Source organism: Palaemon carinicauda, chromosome 45 (genome assembly GCF_036898095.1).
Source record: "Palaemon carinicauda isolate YSFRI2023 chromosome 45, ASM3689809v2, whole genome shotgun sequence".
Taxonomy (NCBI): domain Eukaryota; kingdom Metazoa; phylum Arthropoda; class Malacostraca; order Decapoda; family Palaemonidae; genus Palaemon; species Palaemon carinicauda.
The window spans coordinates 21,342,792-21,360,925 of NC_090769.1; the positions used below are offsets into that span (position 1 = coordinate 21,342,792).

Sequence of the window (18,134 nt, forward strand, 5' to 3'; positions counted from 1 at the left end):
AAAAGGGGGACCTCTACTCTCTACATTCCTCCCAGCCTAACAAGGGACTCAACCGAGTTCAGCTGGTACTGCTAGGGTGCCACAGCCCACCCTCCCCCGTAAAAATAGCCTGCATATAAGAATCGATAAGCATTATACTGGCAAATGGTTACAAACCTGCATAGTTTTGTGCATTTTGGGGGTAAAGTATCCTTTTCTCTCCCACAAGGGACAGTAATATTTGTAGCTTTGCAGCTACAACTTATGGTATGGGTTAGAGAGCAGGGGTAACAAGGTCCAGGGTGGCATCGACTCTTGCATTTATGATTTCGACAACTTAAAGTTCGTCCACACACGTGGTCACACGGAGGGCAGTTGCCTTCGCAGCACTGAAAATAAAAGTCATTCACAATGCATTAACGGTTAAAACCAATATGGTACGTGTTAAAAAATGCTACATTAGAAGACAATTTCTAAACCAGAAGTAAAAAACAAAATATCCAGTGAAAAGTCACTGCATAAAAGAACTAGTTCTTAACCATAGGTCCTTGAAAGTTTAGGGATCAAGAAAGTTAAGAGTGAATGAGCACTAAAATTCCTGGTCTTTCATCCGATAAACATATTGAAAATGCTAAAAATCTCAAAAACAAATTGCTCTATTACTGATTTCTTAATATGATGACACATTATCAATAAAAGGGCATTAGACACAACACTTTTTCTCATTTATAAACTTTGAACACAACTTTCTCATTAATAAATTATATGTAAGTCATATAATATACTCTATATAATTGAACTATTATTATAAAACATAATTGATTTATAAAATAAATACCCTGTACTACTAAATTTAAATACTGTACCTTTCTATTACAATTATGACGTCTGCAATCCTTGATATTCTTACACTTGATTTCACAAGTAAATTCTTTACTACAGGCCATCTCCTTTTCTCTGGCACCACATCGACATTTCTTTACACAAAACTGAAGACACTATAAAAAAATAAGTTTCATATATTAAGCGTATTTTGGAATACATTGAAATTAAATTATTTTAATAGATAGTGGATGGATTAAATTCTAGTAATATCCTAAAAGAATATTCAGCACTGTAATGAAAGAAAATAATGGCAAATGAAAAAGTGGTTGATTAAAATCTAAGGTAGTGCACAAGAGTGACCTCCATCATCCTCTTTCTTCTTTGAATGAATGATGTATAGCATGAATCCCAGGTCGTTTAATTGATATAATAAAATTCCCTTGTAAATAATTATACCAAATGTATAAGTATCGCAGCACAGTTATTCAGATGTGTACATTATGAAGAGTAAAAAGACTGCTTATCACCCATACCCAGATACAATAAAAATAAACATTACTTGAAACATCACTACTTACTGCGGCACAGCTTCCCTTGTGGCAACGGTCTGCACAGTAGTGCATGCCACAAGCCAGCTGTTTTCCACATGTATCTCCACAGCCGGGAATCTTCTCGGTACACGGTAATATATGTGATGTTTTGCCACACGGACACGTGCGAGGCCCGCTAGAAGGACATTTGCCGCATTCCCCACCGTGACAAACCTTCTTGCACTCGTGATGGCCGCAAGTATAAACCTTATTGCAAACCTAAGGCAAAGAGAATAAATATTATCATGTTATCTCAGGAGTAATGTATATCACAAAGATATTTTCTACAATCATCTCTCGGTTTTATGTCTATGGAATATGAGCTCTACATAAACACATATGAAGTAGGAAGAAAATTGCAAATGCTTAAGAAACCCTAAAAATATGAAATTTTTTTGCAAAAACTAACATGCAGACCTAAAGTAAAGAACAAGGGCTTAAGGAGCAAAGTACATAATTATGGGTAGGAATTTTATTTTGTAAGAAAGTCCTCAACTTAGAAACTTAATATGTTCCAGGAAGTTGTTTGCAAGTCACACTGTTTGCAAGTCTAGTTTTGTTACATATTGGCCTAGGGTACAGGCGGGTTAACACGGTAGAACGGTCCGTCGAACGCGGTTTGACAGGAAAGTGTTTGAAGGGATGTTCGAACGTGTGAACGGGGTATTCAGTTGTCGAACACGCTCGTCGAAAGAAAGTCTGTTCTCGCCTGACTTTTGTGGGCAGGGCTTCATTGACCACAAACGTCTTGCATTAGTGGCTGGCTCCACCTCTTTGAACCGTTTGACAAGCAGGTTTGTCATCCAGGTTCGATGATCCGTTCGATTGTGTAAACCCCGCTTAAGCCTAATCTGAATTCCATGTCTACGATTTCCAGCTACAAAAGTTAATAAATAGTTGGGTTTCATATGAAATAAATATCTGGTTAATACTAATGTCATTATGCTTAAGTATTAAATGATATAATGTTATTATATTACAATATTTCTTTATCTTATCTTTTGTTATTTTCTGTTGGAGTTTTCAAGTCAATCGTTTGTAAGTTATGACCCTTTTACTGTACTTTTGATTTAGATGCATTTTCTTTTTACTTCCTAGATAACATTATGAACCAAAGATATTATTTACTTTCATAAGTATATTCATCAACATTATAGAGAGATGATCTTTAAATAATACCATGAACCCACAGTCTGAGAATTTCTGTAATCAGTGGAATGCTAATTTGATGACTAACCATAAAATCCATACCTGAACACCAACCTATGTTCTCTGAACTGTATAACCTTACCTTTTCACACTGCCAAGAGGGATCTGCACATAACCTCATAGTTTTTTTATTGCCACACAAACATGGCTGAAGGCTTTGTCTTGGGCAGGGTTTACACTCATCTGCATGGCACGGCTCTTCACAGGTATGCTGACCGCAGCTTAATGTACGGCCACACGCTTTTCCGCATGACCAGGCTTTGGCCGAACACCTGCGTGTTTGAGGTGGCTGACGACCGCAGTAGCATTTGTTTTTTACCATTGAAGGGCAAGGTGGGCATGGACCTTAAAAGAAAATCTTTATTAAAATATTATGGACTTATGAATTTATGCCATATGGCCCAGCACTAATGTTGGGTAGGCCATTCAATGACAAAACTACTGTACCATCAAGTAAAGATTGTTGGAAATTGCAAAATTACAAAATTGGTTACAGCAACTTCCTGAAAATAACAATGACCTACATCTTCATGATAAAATCATAGACAGTCCTTACTGAAAATAAAGGATGTTAGCCAATGTGAGACAACTTTTATTCAACAGCATTGTAGATGAAGATAGATAATATGAAAGGAAACCTTTATTCCAAAATATAGCAAAGGATGAGGAATAAAGTGTCTCCTGAATTACAGAATACAATTATTGATAAAAATACTAAGAAAAATTAAATTGGTTCTGTAACTTTGTTGGCAGCCAGCAGAAACATAACCCTTTATATTAAAATGCCAAAGCACATGAAAAAATATTTTGATGAACCCACTCAAACCAATGTCTCTTAAAGAGAAGAAATATGAATTTTAGGCCAAGAGATTTTGTAGTCTTATAATTTCTCCCCACAAAATCTGACTTCCATTTACAGTACGGTCGACAGAGTGAGAAATGAGCAAAAATTGAAAGTGCCCTTGCAAATGCCAGTATCAGTGCTCTACAAAAAACAACATTAAACCATATTTTAACAATGTAGTGTAAATGTAGCAGAGTAATAAGAAAAATATGAAAACTATCAAAATTCATGGTTCAATGAAGACCACAGCAATATCAAAAATTTTAAGTAATTTTTATTTTTCCTAACATACTTACCGAGAACTACTTTCTTAGGAGTTACCAGTAACCTCCTCTCTACCGACCAGAGTTTTGTGTAGATTACCCCCCACCCCGTTTTCTAAGGAGGCCTACCCCCGGCATTAAGGAATGTGCCCCGAGGGTAGGCTTATCGTAGGTCAATGTCCGGTCGGGTCAGCTTCATCAGTAAGTTCTATTGGATTAGCACAATGCTAGCAAGGGAAGAGAGGCACTCGGGGAAGGAAGGGAGGGCCATTACCCGAAAGTAGTTCTCTGTAAGTATGTTAGGAAAAATAAAAATTACTTAAAATTTTTGATTTGTTCCAACACGAATACTTACCTCGAACTACTTTCTTAGGAGACTTACACTTTAGGAGGCGGGAGTGCTATTCTGACCCCCTGACCCGGAACGTGGAGGCCAAGAGGCCCAGGGATAACGGGACCTACTAGAAAACGGATGTGAGGGTAACTACACAAGAGTTCACGTTAGTGTCTAAGTACTCACCCTTTGAAAAGCTTCTTCTGAAGTTCCTTCCAGTAGCGTAGTCGTGAAGAATGTGTTATCCAATGGTATCAGTCGGTACTCCCCGAAGAGGCAAGGAAGCAACTGGGTAGGAGGAAGGAAACCGCACTTGTGCCTACCGGTTGCTAGCCTTGATCGCGCCTGGGGCTTTTACCGTTACACCGCTTGGAGGGCGGAGATGACTGTTCCAATGGAGAACTCGTCTAAGGACTTCCTCGAGTAGTCCTTGAGGTAATGGGCAGTAAAGGTTGACTGGTTCGACCAAGTACCTGCTCGTAGGATCTGACCCACTGCCATGATTTTCTCAAAGGCTAAGGAGGTGCTCAGGCCCCTGATGTCATGAGGTCGGGGGGTGCCTGGCACTGCTATGCCATCTTCCTTGTAGGCTCTGGCAATAACTTGTCTCAACCAGAAGGAAATGGTGTTCTTGGAAACTTGTTTCTTATTAATACCTGTGGATACAAAGAGGCTCTTGATGCCTGGGCGGAGATGAGCTGTTCTTTCCAGGTATTTTCTAATTGTTCGTACAGGGCATAATTTTAAATCTTCTGCATTACCCGTCTTAGGGATGGCAGGAATTGAGAAACCTTCGAACTTCGGATCCCAGACTGCTGGGTTCTGAGTCTTAGCCACAAAAGAAGGCACGAACTTGAAGGATACTTCTTTCCACCCCTTCGAATGAGAAACGTCATATGACAGACCATGGATCTCACCCACTCTCTTAGCGGACGCCAAGGCCAGCAAGAAGACGGCCTTGAGGGTGAGATCTCTGTCCACGATATCCTTCAAAGGTTCAAAGGGGGGACGACACAGCATCTTCAGGACCTTGGCTAAGTCCCACTGGGGCACCCTACTCGCCTGTGGGGGGCAGGACTGCTCGAAACTCTTGACAAGCATCGCTATGCGTCTCGAGGCCCCCAGGTCGATGCCCTTCAGGAGGAAGACTTGGCCTAAGGCGGCCCGAACTCCTTTTATGGCTGGGATTGACATTCCCACCTTGTCTCTAAGAAACACCAGAAAATCTGCTATGTCTGGGACAGAGGCCTTAAGAGGTTTAATGTGTCTCTCAGAGCACCACTTCGTGAAGGAGGCCCACTTAGCCTGGTAGACCGCGGCTGACGACTTTCGCAGGTATAGAGACATTCTCTTAGCCGTGGAAGAAGAATATCCTTCTTTCTTCAGGAGCCGCTCGATAGTCTCCAGGCGTGAAGACGTAGGGAGAGTGGGTTGTCGTGGAGCCTGAGAAAATGAGGTTGATGCAGAAGGTCTGACCTGTCGGGCAGAGGCCACGGCGGTTGACTCGCCAGGTCTTTTAGGTCCGCGAACCACTCTCTCTCCGGCCACCAGGGCGCTACCAAAGTCATCTTTAGGTTTCGGGCTGTCCTTACTCTGTTGAGCACTTGCCTTATCAACGTGAAAGGGGGAAAAGCGTACACATCTAGATTGTCCCACTTGTGCTGAAAGGCGTCTTCTAAGGCTGCTTTCAGGTCTGGCACAGGAGAGCAATATACGGGGAGTTGGGCGTTGAGTTTTGTTGCAAAGAGGTCCATCACCGGGGAACCCCAACGTTGGATGATGAGCTTGGCTACTTCCGGAAGAAGGGACCATTCTGTCCCTACTATCTGGCCCATTCTGCTGAGGCCGTCGGCCAGTACGTTTTTCTTCCCGGGAATGAACCTTGCTAACAACACCACTTGGTTCTCTTCTGCCCAATCTAGAATTTCTATGGTGAGATCGCACAACTCCTTCGATTTCAAGCCTCCTTGTTTCTTCATGTATGCCAGTACCGTGGCGTTGTCGCACATCAACGCCACGGTGTTTCCCTTTAGTAGACTCGCGAAGTGTAGGCAAGCCTTCTGGACTGCCTTCAACTCCAGGACATTGATGTGGAGTTCTTTCTCCCCGTCCGACCAGGTCCCTCGTGCTGTTTCGTCGAGGAGATGGGCTCCCCATCCTTGGTTGGAGGCGTCTGTGAACAGTAGTAACTCGGGTGGATCGGTCCCGAAGGGCATCCCCTTGAGTGAGTTCGACCGGCAATGCCACCATTCCAGGGAGGGTCTCGTGTTTGGTAGGACTGGGATTAGAACTTGTTGTGAGTCCAGTTAGCACCAGAGGTTCTTCAGGTTCCATTGTATGGATCTGAGCCTTACCCTCCCTTGGGGAACTAGTTTCTCCAATGAGACCAGGTGACCTATCAGCTTCTGCCAGTCTTTTGCTCTCCTGGGGCGCTCTGACAGGAACGGCTGAATGATATGCATGAGGTTTCTTATCCTGTCCTCCGAAGGGAAGGCTTTCCCCAGAATGGTATCTAATGTCATTCCCAAGTAGTTCATTCTGGTGGATGGGGATAGATTTGACTTCTTCGGGTTGATTACGATGCCCAGATCCTTGCAAAACTGGAGGAGTTTTCTCCCTTGTTCCTCCAAGAGGACCTTTGAGGCGGAAAGAAGCAACCAGTCGTCCAGGTATCTGATGAGGCGAATGCCTCGTTCGTGAGCCCACACTGAGACAGTCGTGAAGACTCTCGTGAACACCTGGGGCGCTGTTGACAGACCGAAGCAAAGGGTCCTGAATTGCAGGATCTGGGGACCCCATTTCACCCGGAGGAACTTTTGACTCGAGGGGTGGACCGGAATTTGGAAGTATGCGTCCTTGAGGTCTATGGTCATCATGTAATCTTTCTCCCTCAAGGACAGCAGGACTGACTTCGGAGTGTCCATTTTGAAGTCCGTCTTCTTGATGAACTTGTTGAGAGCCGACAGATCTATAACCGGTCTCCACCCCCCCCCCCCCCCCCCCCCCCCCCCCCCCGTCGCTTTTTCTACCAGGAACAGGCGACTGTAGAAACCTGGCCCTGGGAGAAGAACTTCTTCCATGGCGCCCTTCTCTAACATGGAGGACACCTCCTCTTGAAGGGCGGTCCTCTTTAACGGGTCTTTGGGAGCTAGCCATTACGCCCGGCTGGCCGGGATAAGAGGGGGTGGTTCTGTTAAGAACGGAAGTCTGTAGCCCTCCTTTAGTACGGACACTGTCCAAGGCTCTGCTCCCTGAGCCTTCCATGCTTGCCAATGAAGTCTGAGGCATCCCCCAACCCGAGGCTTGGGCGGGGATAGGGGGCCTCCCACTCTATCTTCTTCTGGAGGAGCGGCCTGATCTGCCTTTCCTAGAGGCAGAGTAACCCGACCTGAAGGAGCTTGAGGGCGCTGGAGCTCCCCTGCGGGGGGGCTGAGGCGTTGCGGACCAGGAGGAAGAGGGAGCCTCTCTCCTCGTAGTGCTGGGAGAGGCTTGGGACGTCGCGGCACTATCCGAGACGGACCTCTTGTAGGGCGGTCTCCTAGAAGGCGTAGGTCTGGGGATGTTAGACTCCTTCTTCTTCGAGACCTTCTCCATGATGGCCTCTAGTTCCTTCAGGGGAAACAAGGACTCTCCCCACAAGGGTAAGCTCTGTATGGCCCGCGCTTCCCTGTCTGGTACCTTCCGGTACACCTTCGTCAGTATGGTGTCTCTCTTACGGAGTAACCAGTTAGCCGTCAGAGCGAGCGACTGATAAGTTAAAAACTTAAGGGTTTTACCCCCGGAGGTAATAAGGTCTCTCAGGAGGCCTTGCTGGTCAGGGTCCGCGGGGTCGAACGAGGCTTGTACCCCTACCAAAGTGGAAGCCCACCAGTCCAGCCAAGAGGAGACGTTCACTAAATCTCTCGACATTTCCTCCATCATGGAGGCTTCTGCTGGCGAGAAACAGACCAGGGCCGAAGAGGCCCTATCGTCTGAGACGCCCTGACTCAGGATGTCGATGGACGACTCCACCTTACAGGGGCCTGGGCGACGTCCCGCTGGCACATAAACCTTGCCTTGGGTTCTGAGGCCCTGGAGCAATTTCGAGGAACTCTGGGTTTTGGGGGCTTCGGCATTACTAGCCACCACCTTGTCCACATACTCCTGCCCTAGGACCAGATCTCGGGCTAGAGGAAGCGCTAGAGACGTCTTAGGTTGGGTAGGAGTCTGCATAATTCTTAATAGGCTTGACCTCCAGTAATCCTCGTCTGTAGCTGTAGGTTCCTCGATTTTGTGGTGCCTTCTGATAAGGCCAACCACCCTCCTATAGGCCGAGTCCTCCGTTGGTGAACCCTCCCCTCCGTCAGCCGAGGTCTCGGCTTGGGGCCGGGGAGCTGGGTTACCGGGCACGCCGACTGGACGTCTAGCTCTTGGTGCCAGGGGCGCCGTCCTACCGAGGTACTGGATCTCATCTGCGGGGACGTCCGCACCAGGGGCCTGGGTTAACCCAGGCATCGCTGGTTCAGCGGGGACTCTCGTCCGCCCTAGGGCTCTGGGTGCCGAGGACGCGGTTCCCGTGGGCTGACCCGACAGCGGGAACCGTTCCTTCCGACCCGAAGGCCGCACCAGCTGGGCTGGTTCGGCCAGGCCGCCCGACGACAAGCGCGTTTCCCCCCGCTGGGCGGGGTGAACCGGAGGCTTCGAGGACTTATGCCTTCTTGTAAGGTCCTTCCTGCGAGCTAGGTTGCGAGGGTCAAGGTTGTGTTTTGAGGACAACATCCTTGGTGAACACTCTCTGGACCGGCGGTCCGGGGAACAAAGCACCTTTGAGTCCCGGGGTACGAAGACCCAGGCGCCATCAGGAGACCTACTCCTCCTATACTTACGCCCTGGGGAGCGGGAGCGCTTGCTACTATACCGGGAGAGCGACCTCGAACGGGAACGCTCGCTCCTGGACCGCTCCCTCCGACGACGGTGTTTAACCCTGACTTCCTCCTCCGACGAGGAATAAACGTCCGACGAACCCGACGACACTGTGCTTATCGCATGTCGGCCGGTAGCGGGGACTGCGGGGGACTTCTTCGGGCGTTGAACGCCCGAGGTCGACGGCTGGAGGAAATCTTCGGGGACTTCCGTGAGGGGGGCCGGGAACAACTCAAAGCGTTCCATGCCAGGGAGCCAGGGGTCCAGGGCCACTTCCATCCTTAAGGGTGACCTACCCGGCGTCTTCGGAAGCCTCCAACCGAAGGCATCATTACCCGAAGGTCGTAACTTCTTCTGGTTGTCTCCGCCTAACGAAGATCCAGAAGCACAGGCCCACGAGGGCGGCGAAGATACAGACACCGCGTTACTACCCCACAAGGGGTCATTGGAGGACGCGTGCCCCCCGAGCACAAGGGCCGACTCTCCGGACGCACTACTGGGTTCTTCACTAGCCCTAGATGGGCCCGCAATCGGCACTGCACTTTCACTAGGTTCCTGGGGAAGGACGCCTTGTTCTTTTTCTACACCAGACTTACCTCGTCCCCTACTCTGTGTAGGGGACGGCGAAACGGACCGCTCACTGGGTGATGGTAGCGGCGAAGTAACACTAGCTTTCCTGGGGGAACGTTTCGCCGATTTCCTCTTTTTCGTACCGTACCGTACCCACTGGATATCGCTCCAGTCTACACACTCGGGGTACGTATCTGCTGATGAACAAACCCTTCCCCTACAGGAGGAGTAAAGGGAGTGAGGATCCACTTCAGGCTTGGAGAGGAACGCTCCACACGATTTACCGGCTCTAGGCCCCGGACAACGGCGGATTTGCTCCATAATGCACACAACGCAAGACACAAGCACGAAGGGAATCAATGAGAACACTGGGTAAGCACACAGGTGGAAGGTGAACACACAGGAATACCCGGGAAAAGTACACTGGAAAACACAAGTTACCACGCGGGGAACACGTGGGGCACTAGAACGCACACAAAGGATCGATAGAGAACGAGGGCGAGGTGTTCACACGTCGCGACCAGAGAACTTACTGATGAAGCTGACCTGACCGGACATCGACCTACGATAAGCCTACCCTCGGGGCACATTCCTTAATGCCGGGGGTAGGCCTCCTTAGAAAACGGGGTGGGGGGTAATCTACACAAAACTCTGGTCGGTAGAGAGGAGGTTACTGGTAACTCCTAAGAAAGTAGTTCGAGGTAAGTATTCGTGTTGGAACAACTATAAATTAGCCTATACAGTAAATAAATGTGTATCAAGAAGGAAAAAAAAACCCTCTCTGACAAATGATGTCTCCCCAACCGCCCCAATAAATGCTACGCTCTTCATAACATAGAATATGACTTCTGGTTTAGTGTTTGGCTCTGCAGAAAGATGTCGACAAATTAATTTTTCACAGACTCAATTTAGAATCTTGAAGTATATTTTATATTACAAGGCTACTCTATCATTGCTACTAGAAAAACATTGTGATACCTGTAAAAATTATACAGTACACTCAGGGCCAGACATTTAATCTTTTAGGATTGTTTGAGATTCTAACTGAATAAGGAAGTAATATTTAGAAAATAATTAAACAATAAAACCAAAATATTTACTAAACATTACGTCACATTAAATCGGATTCACTTCCTATGATTTCTTATTCTAACAACCTGTCAAACCATGCAGATCCACGTTAAATACATACCTGGGTGACATAATATCAAACAAGAATGACCACATTCTGGCTTGAGATGTTTGCGACAAGTTTCTCCACACGAATGGGGCACTAGCCACGGGTCGAACTTTGGATCCTCTTGCTTGCCGCAATAACAATAATATCGACTTGGGATTGCAGCTTGAGCGTATTCAGTGCGACATTTTGGGCTGAGGAAAAAAATAATGCTCTAGGAGTGAAACTTGTACCCAAAATATTTCTAAAATTCAATAAAATAAATATGGAAATAATTGCTGAATAAGCAATTGAGAGAAGTTTAGTCAACAAACCTGTCAGTTTTGGATACATAAAAATACTTTAAACTTGAAAAATACACTATGCCCATTAAATAAAACCAGTTGCACTAAAATACACATGAATAAAACAAACTTTATAATATTTTAAGATACTATTGGATATTTTCTTACTAATATATAAAGGGTAAAGCTATAACATCAATAGAGCAAAATATCAAACTTAGTTGGGAAAGCAATGTATATACACAACCAACATGTATACAAATCAAATTCAAAAGTGAGGATATTTGATATGGATGTGGTAGCTTTGATGACTCTCAATCTGTGGGTCGAAGTTCACGCCCTGTTCATGTCACAATGAGTTTTCATACACACTATTCACCTTCTTTAACCTTAGAAAATTCATACAGTACTCTATAAGGTCTTGTATTATATTTATTACTCTCTCAATCAAATCACTACCAAATACTTTCCTCCAAATACTTTCCTAAGTGACATTGTGACTTAAATTTAAAGTCTCCTACATCATCTTTACCTTGTGCACTGTAACGATGTTCCCTTCCCCTTGCCAATACATACTGTACCTTACAAACCTGATCAACCACTCTATCAACCACCTAGGGGCTAGACGCATCGTCAAAAAGCCCCTGTCCGGAGAGAAGCTCCGGGCAATCTAAAGAAGAAGAAGAACCACTCTATCACAATATTGTCCCATTACAACAGATATCAATCGTAACCCCATCAACTCCTGGTGTCTTCCATTACACATTCTTCAAAAGCGTTCTGAAACTTACACTAATCATTTTCAATACTGCATCACTCAGCTTTGCCTCTCCTCTACCTTCCACATTCAAAAACTCTCTAAAGCAATCACTCCATCAACACAAGATTTAATTCCATTAAAACATCATCTCTCAATTGAGTCTTTCAGTCGAGAAACATGCCAAGCGCCATTTTTAAAAAGTGTCAGAAATCACGATTGAAAATTGCCAATATTAAATTGTTTATATTATTATTATTATTATATCATTATTATTATCATTATTATTATCATTATTATAATAATAATAATAATAATTATTATTATTATCATTATTATTATTATCATTATTATTATTATTATTTTTATTATTATTATTATTATTATTTTTCAATCACAATTTCCGACACTAATTAAAAATGGCGCTTGGCATGTTTCTCGACTGAAAGACTCAATTTACATGTTATAGTCTGAGATTCTTGGCTTTCAGGCGGCTTCTGTATAGCACGGTCGATACCTTCTTTTGTACGACAAACGTACTGTACGGCTGGTGGGCCTGGGAATTTTCAAACATGACAAATTCGAAGATAATTTGTATTTTTCCTAACCATACAAACCTTAGCTATTTACATTGGGTTTACCTTTTAGCGTCCAATGTAAATAGCGTGGTTTGTATTTCGGTTACGGAACAAATGACAAATTCGAAGATAATTTGTATTTTTCCTAACCATACAAACCTTAGCTATTTACATTAGACGCTAAAAGGTAAACCCAATGTAAATAGCGTGGTTTGTATTTCGGTTACGGAACAACTGAATATTAAAAGCATATATAAGATCAACAGGGCCGTGATGAAACTCATCTATCATACTGCAGAGAGAATGTATACTAACCAGCACCAATTCAAAGTTGATTTCTTAAATGGGGATCAGATTCCAGATGTGCTTCAGATAACTGGTAAATGCTATCCTTTGCCCATTTTTGTACACAGCTCATATGGAAACTGCAGAAACACTCCTTACAGCTCCAGACCTATTAAAAAGAAAAACAAGAAGCATCTTCATTTACCGCAAATCCATTACTTTAAGACTTTTGTGTATCTACAAAAAATGGCTATGTAATAAGAATGCATGCCAATAAAACACAATTGGGTGTTTATATGAAATGCAAATCCATTACTTAACTAAGATTTTTGTGTATCTACAAAAATGGCTATACAATAATAATGCATGACAATCCAACACACTTGGGTGTTAACCCTTTTACCCCCAGGCTATTTGGAAATTTCCAACCCTTAACCCCCAGGGGTTATTTTTTTTTCAAGCACATTTTGCAGTACAGTATATTTTTTTCAAATTGTTCTAACAGCCTTAATTTTTATCATAGAGAGGTCAGGTTGGTCTCATTCTCTTGGAAAATGCCTGAAATTTCTCAAAAAATTATCAAAAATATGCAAAAAAAAATTTAAATAGCAGTTTTTTGCAAGAACGTACCGGTACGTCCATGGGGGTAAAGGGATGAGTTTTGTGAAACGTACCAGTACGTCCTTTGGGGGTAAAAGTGTTAATATGAAATCAAATTTGCTAAGGATATTGACAGTCAAATGTGCAAATAGAGATATTTCTTTCTTCTTAAAACAAAGAAAAACTTACCGAATCAGCATGCTTGATAGTGTCGATACAAATGAGGCAAACTTGGGCACCAATCTTACAGGCATCCTTAAGGAACTGGTCTGTACGCGAACTGGTCCTTTCTCCTATATATCCTTGATACAGCTTTTCTAAAAAAGTAAAAAAATAAATTAATACTTAAAACTTATTCACATACTATAACTAAGCAATTTACCTGTCATATACTATAGTCCATTTCTTTTAGCGAGGCAGATTTGCATCAACTCGCAGCGGTGCCCTTTTAGCTCGGAAAAGTTTCTGGATCGCTGATTGGTTGGACAAGATAATTCTAACCAATCAGCGATCCGGAAACTTTTCCGAGCTAAAAGGGCACCGCCGCGAGTCGGTGCAAATATGCATCGCTAAAAGAAATGGACTATACATTGTGGTTTCAGAAATTATAAGTTATTTCAACTTTATTGCTTTATAATAATTTACTTAAATAGCAGCAAATAATAAATTTTCTAATGCTGTACTTGAATATTAAGTCATGTTAAAACAATCTTTATGTAATTTATGTCATTATAACCAAGGCTACTAAGGTCAAAACGCAAGAGTATACGGTAATACACATGTATTTCATACACGCTCATACATTTCATGCGATTGCTCTCTCTCTCTCCTGCACTGATAATAGAAAAACCTGTTTAACCTTGCCATTGCATGTTTCACAACGTTAAAGTTTCTATATCATTGTCATTAACCGTTTGTATAACAGCTTTTTATGTCACGTTAATAAACAAATCATGTCCAGCCCATCTTTCTGTTAAGACCTAGTCCCAGCCTGTCGCAATACATTTGCAAGAAAATACAAACATGTTAATACTAAAAAAAATTAATATAAAATCCATACCAATAATTCCATCTTCTTCAAGATCATCGCCGTCGTCGTCATCACTTTCTACATCCTCAAACTGATGAGTTGCAATATACTTTTCCACATTCTTTTGGATTTCTTTGCATGCATCCTCAAACTTTCGCTCGCCAATCCTGCAAAATATAAACTGTATTTTCCTCTCATTAAAACTTAATATCTAAATGTATATAGTTGTGGCCAAGCACATCAATTTTTCATAAAGAGCAAAAAAAAAAAAAAAAAAAAAAAAAAAAAAAAAAAAAAAAAAAAAGAGGAATAATAATTAAATCCCTAACTTTATTTCTAGCATAAAAAGGTTATGTAAAACACTTCTGACAAACAGATCTATAAACATAGGGTGTCTGTTCATATTGTATTGGTTTGTCAAAAAAAAAACTACTGTATTATACCTCTACAAAATATCCTCCAATAATAGAAAATTAAAATATATACAGTACTAGGGATCATACTTTAACCCAGAAATCTGGGCCTTGATAATCAGACCTATAAAATAAAAGGGATTTTGACGAAGGAAAAATCTATTTCTGGGGAGAGACCTGTGTCGCCCAGTGAAAAGATCCTTTTCTGATATGGAATATATTTACATCAGAAAAGTGACTAGGACCTTTTCACCGGCGAACACAGGTCGACCCAGAAAACATATATATATGCTGAATTATTTGACTATGCCTAATATCTTGTTGGTGAACTATCTAAGATAGGGGAGGATTGCATTTCCCACCATAATGTGTTTTCATGTTTTAAAGCAGACCAACAAATGGTCCCGTCAAACGGAGTTTAGTAATGAAAGTAACTTCTTGGTAATCTAACACACTGTTTAAACACTTTCTGATCACACAATGCAAACTATTACTTTTATTCAAGCTCAGTTACTATTTATTATCATTATTATCATTATCATTATCACTAGTCAATCTACAACCTTGGATAGAAAAAGCAAAGGTTCCAATAGGGAATGTAGCCCAGTGAGGAAAGGTAATAAGGAAAAACAGTAGTGAATAAAGTACATACTGTATAAGTAACAAAAATAAAATATTCTAAAATCAGCAATAACATTAAAACAGATCATCAGTTATAAATAAACTATAAATGAGACTTATGTCAACCTGTTCGACGGAATAAAAATTTACAAAATGTTATAACTAATGAAGTTCAACCGATCCTACTCCCAGATTACAAAGTTCAGTCCACAATCTGGTCACAGATGGAATAAATTATCTAGAATACTGTGTAGTATTATGAATTATGATGGAAAAGGCATGACCGTTAGAATTAACTGCACACCTACGTGCAGGATGGTACAGTCTGGGTAGATCTGAATGCAATGGATGATCTGAATCAATGGAAAAATCTTATGCAATATGCATAAAGAACTCATTGAAAGAAGTTGCCAGAGATTGGAACTTTCCAACCCTTAACCCCCAGGGGTTATTTTTTTTTCAAGCACATTTTGCAGTATATTTTTTTTAAATTGCTCTAACGGCCTTGATTTTCGTCATAGAGTGGTCAAGTTGGTCTCATTCTCTTGGAAAATGCCTGAAGTTCTCAAAAAATTATCAAAAATATGGAAAAAAAATGTAACTAGCAGTTTTTTGCAAGGACGTACCGGTACGTCCATGGGGGTAAAGGGATGAGTTTTGTGAAACGTACCAGTACGTCCTTTGGGGGTAAAACGGTTAATATCCACTTCAGGAACAAAGAATGTAATGAATAAAAAATTTCTATCCAATAAACTAAGACGAGAGTCGGCAACTGAAGACCAGACAGGGGAGCAATACTCTAAACAAGGTAGAATGAAAGAATTAATGCATTTCCTAAGGATAAACTGATCACTGAAAATATTTAGACTTTCTCAATAAGCCAATTCTTTGTGTAATTGAGGAAGAAACAGACTGAACGCACTTATCAAAAGTAAATTTCCAATCCCAAAATCACATAAAAAATTTTAAATGAGTTGTATATAGTTAATGAGACATGTTATTGCAAAGATCTGGATTTTGAGGAGCCACTGTCCTCGACCAACTTAAAAACATACTTCAAGTTTTATCAGGGTTCAACTGCCCTAGGCACCAATTTTTAACTACATCTCTATTAAAGAACTCTGCAATAAGAACGTCAGTTGACTTGAACTCAAGAATTATCAAAGCTTACTTTCTTTCTTCCTCCAATTTGGCAGCAGGTCTAGCACTGGGGCCAGGATCCTTTTGAGCTGACTGCAGCTCTGGACGAGAATTTGGTTTACCCCAGAATCCTTCATCGTTGGTACTTGTAGAACCTCTACCTCTGCCTCTACCCCTGCTTTTGCCACGTCCAGACATCTGTCAAAAATTCATGAATAAAAATGAGATGAGTACAGTAAATCAGAACTAACATTGAGTACATTAAACATCAGAAATATACTAATGGTCAACCATATGTATTTTTCCTAGATATGCAAATCAGATTCTTATGTGATGTATGAGCACAGTAGTAGAATTAATAGTTGAATCTTAGTAACAAGACAGTTAAATGTGACAGGTGTTGCAATATCTCAAATTATGATGGACTAACAGTATGAACAATGTGTCTTTGTTCAGCTATAGTAAATGGGGTGTTGGGGGCCTCTGTTATATAAGAAGACAGCATCCTTTATTGTGTTTGGGGGGAAAAGGAAGGGCTTGATGTTTGCTAGTGATGGTGCGAGTAAAGATTTAGCCTATCTCAATGGGCTAACGTAATCATTCTCCAACACAGGAAAATAAATGAGGAAAATTAAATACTTAAATTTCACGCCAAACTTGAATTTGCTAAAAGGAATGGACGAGTACTGGTCGTTTCGCTGTTTGTAACTAAAACAGCCAGGTACTTACATATCAGTCAACACAAATACAAACACAAATATTTTAGGCAATTTGGATTTTTCCCAACTACACAAACCTATGATCTTCAAAATTGGAATTGTCATTAAACTTTTAACACAGTAAAAAAATAGTAGCTTTCGGGTGAGAGGTAGGCCCTGCCAACACGACAGGTAGAACAAACCTCACTTTGACCTTCACCGAACCTAAACTTCCCCGCCTAACCTAACCTACAACCCGTGCCCTTACCTACTTAACTAACGGAGGCCTAACGACTCCCTGCAACTCCCCTTACACTGCCGTATTCTAATGAATAGGGATCGAAATAAATGAGTTGTGTAGCATGGCCGTCATCATACATACGACCAGAAATTCTGTTTTATTTATTCTAAGAAATATGGGAGCCTTTGTAGGGTGACGGCCAGATCCCCTAGAAAACGGGAATATTCTGAACTGTGGCCGTCGTTCTACAAACGATTTTGGCGGGAGAAGCTAACTTAAAAACCCCACCTAACCTATGCTAAAAGCCGTATCCTTACCCAGGGGGGCTTCGCCCCCGGACCCCCCCCCCCCTACACAACAGCTTCCTTACCTACGACTACGACGGCAAAAGCTAACTTAAAAAACCCACCTAACCTATGCTAAAAGCCGTGTCCTTACCCAGGGGGCTGTGCCCCCCCGGACCCCCCTTACACAACATATTTAAGATCCGTAGACCATTTCCAAACGTTTTTATTCTATACAAGATAACAGTCGGAGCGATAATAAGCAAATTAGGACGCTTGGCCGTAGCGCTACAAACTACCCCAAAATATGTAACTACGAGCAACTTTGATTGGAAGTCGGCAGTTGTGTCCGGCAAAGTCCCTCCCCTCTTAGGTAAGTAAGGAGGTTGGACCTGGCCCCATAGGAAAGATTTGTCGGGTGTGGTTAGGTGGATGCATCCATTTTTTTCCCTCATTGGGCTCCCAATAATCACAACATATTGGGGGTGGGAAACACATTAGAATGGTTTA

General features: G+C 42.4%; 1 protein-coding gene across 1 annotated transcript in view; it reads right to left on the reverse strand.

The window, feature by feature from the left end:
- The window catches only part of LOC137634985 (NF-X1-type zinc finger protein NFXL1-like), a 28,511-nt gene extending 11,908 nt beyond the window's left edge, over positions 1-16,603 (reverse strand). Inside the window, 10 exon segments of the mRNA XM_068367586.1 lie at positions 157-368; positions 846-977; positions 1,383-1,613; positions 2,686-2,948; positions 10,709-10,887; positions 12,628-12,655; positions 12,658-12,766; positions 13,387-13,514; positions 14,258-14,394; positions 16,433-16,603. Of these exon segments, the coding sequence (XP_068223687.1) occupies positions 157-368; positions 846-977; positions 1,383-1,613; positions 2,686-2,948; positions 10,709-10,887; positions 12,628-12,655; positions 12,658-12,766; positions 13,387-13,514; positions 14,258-14,394; positions 16,433-16,599 (1,586 nt within the window). The 5' untranslated portion in view covers positions 16,600-16,603.
- Between the last annotated feature and the right edge of the window lie 1,531 nt (positions 16,604-18,134).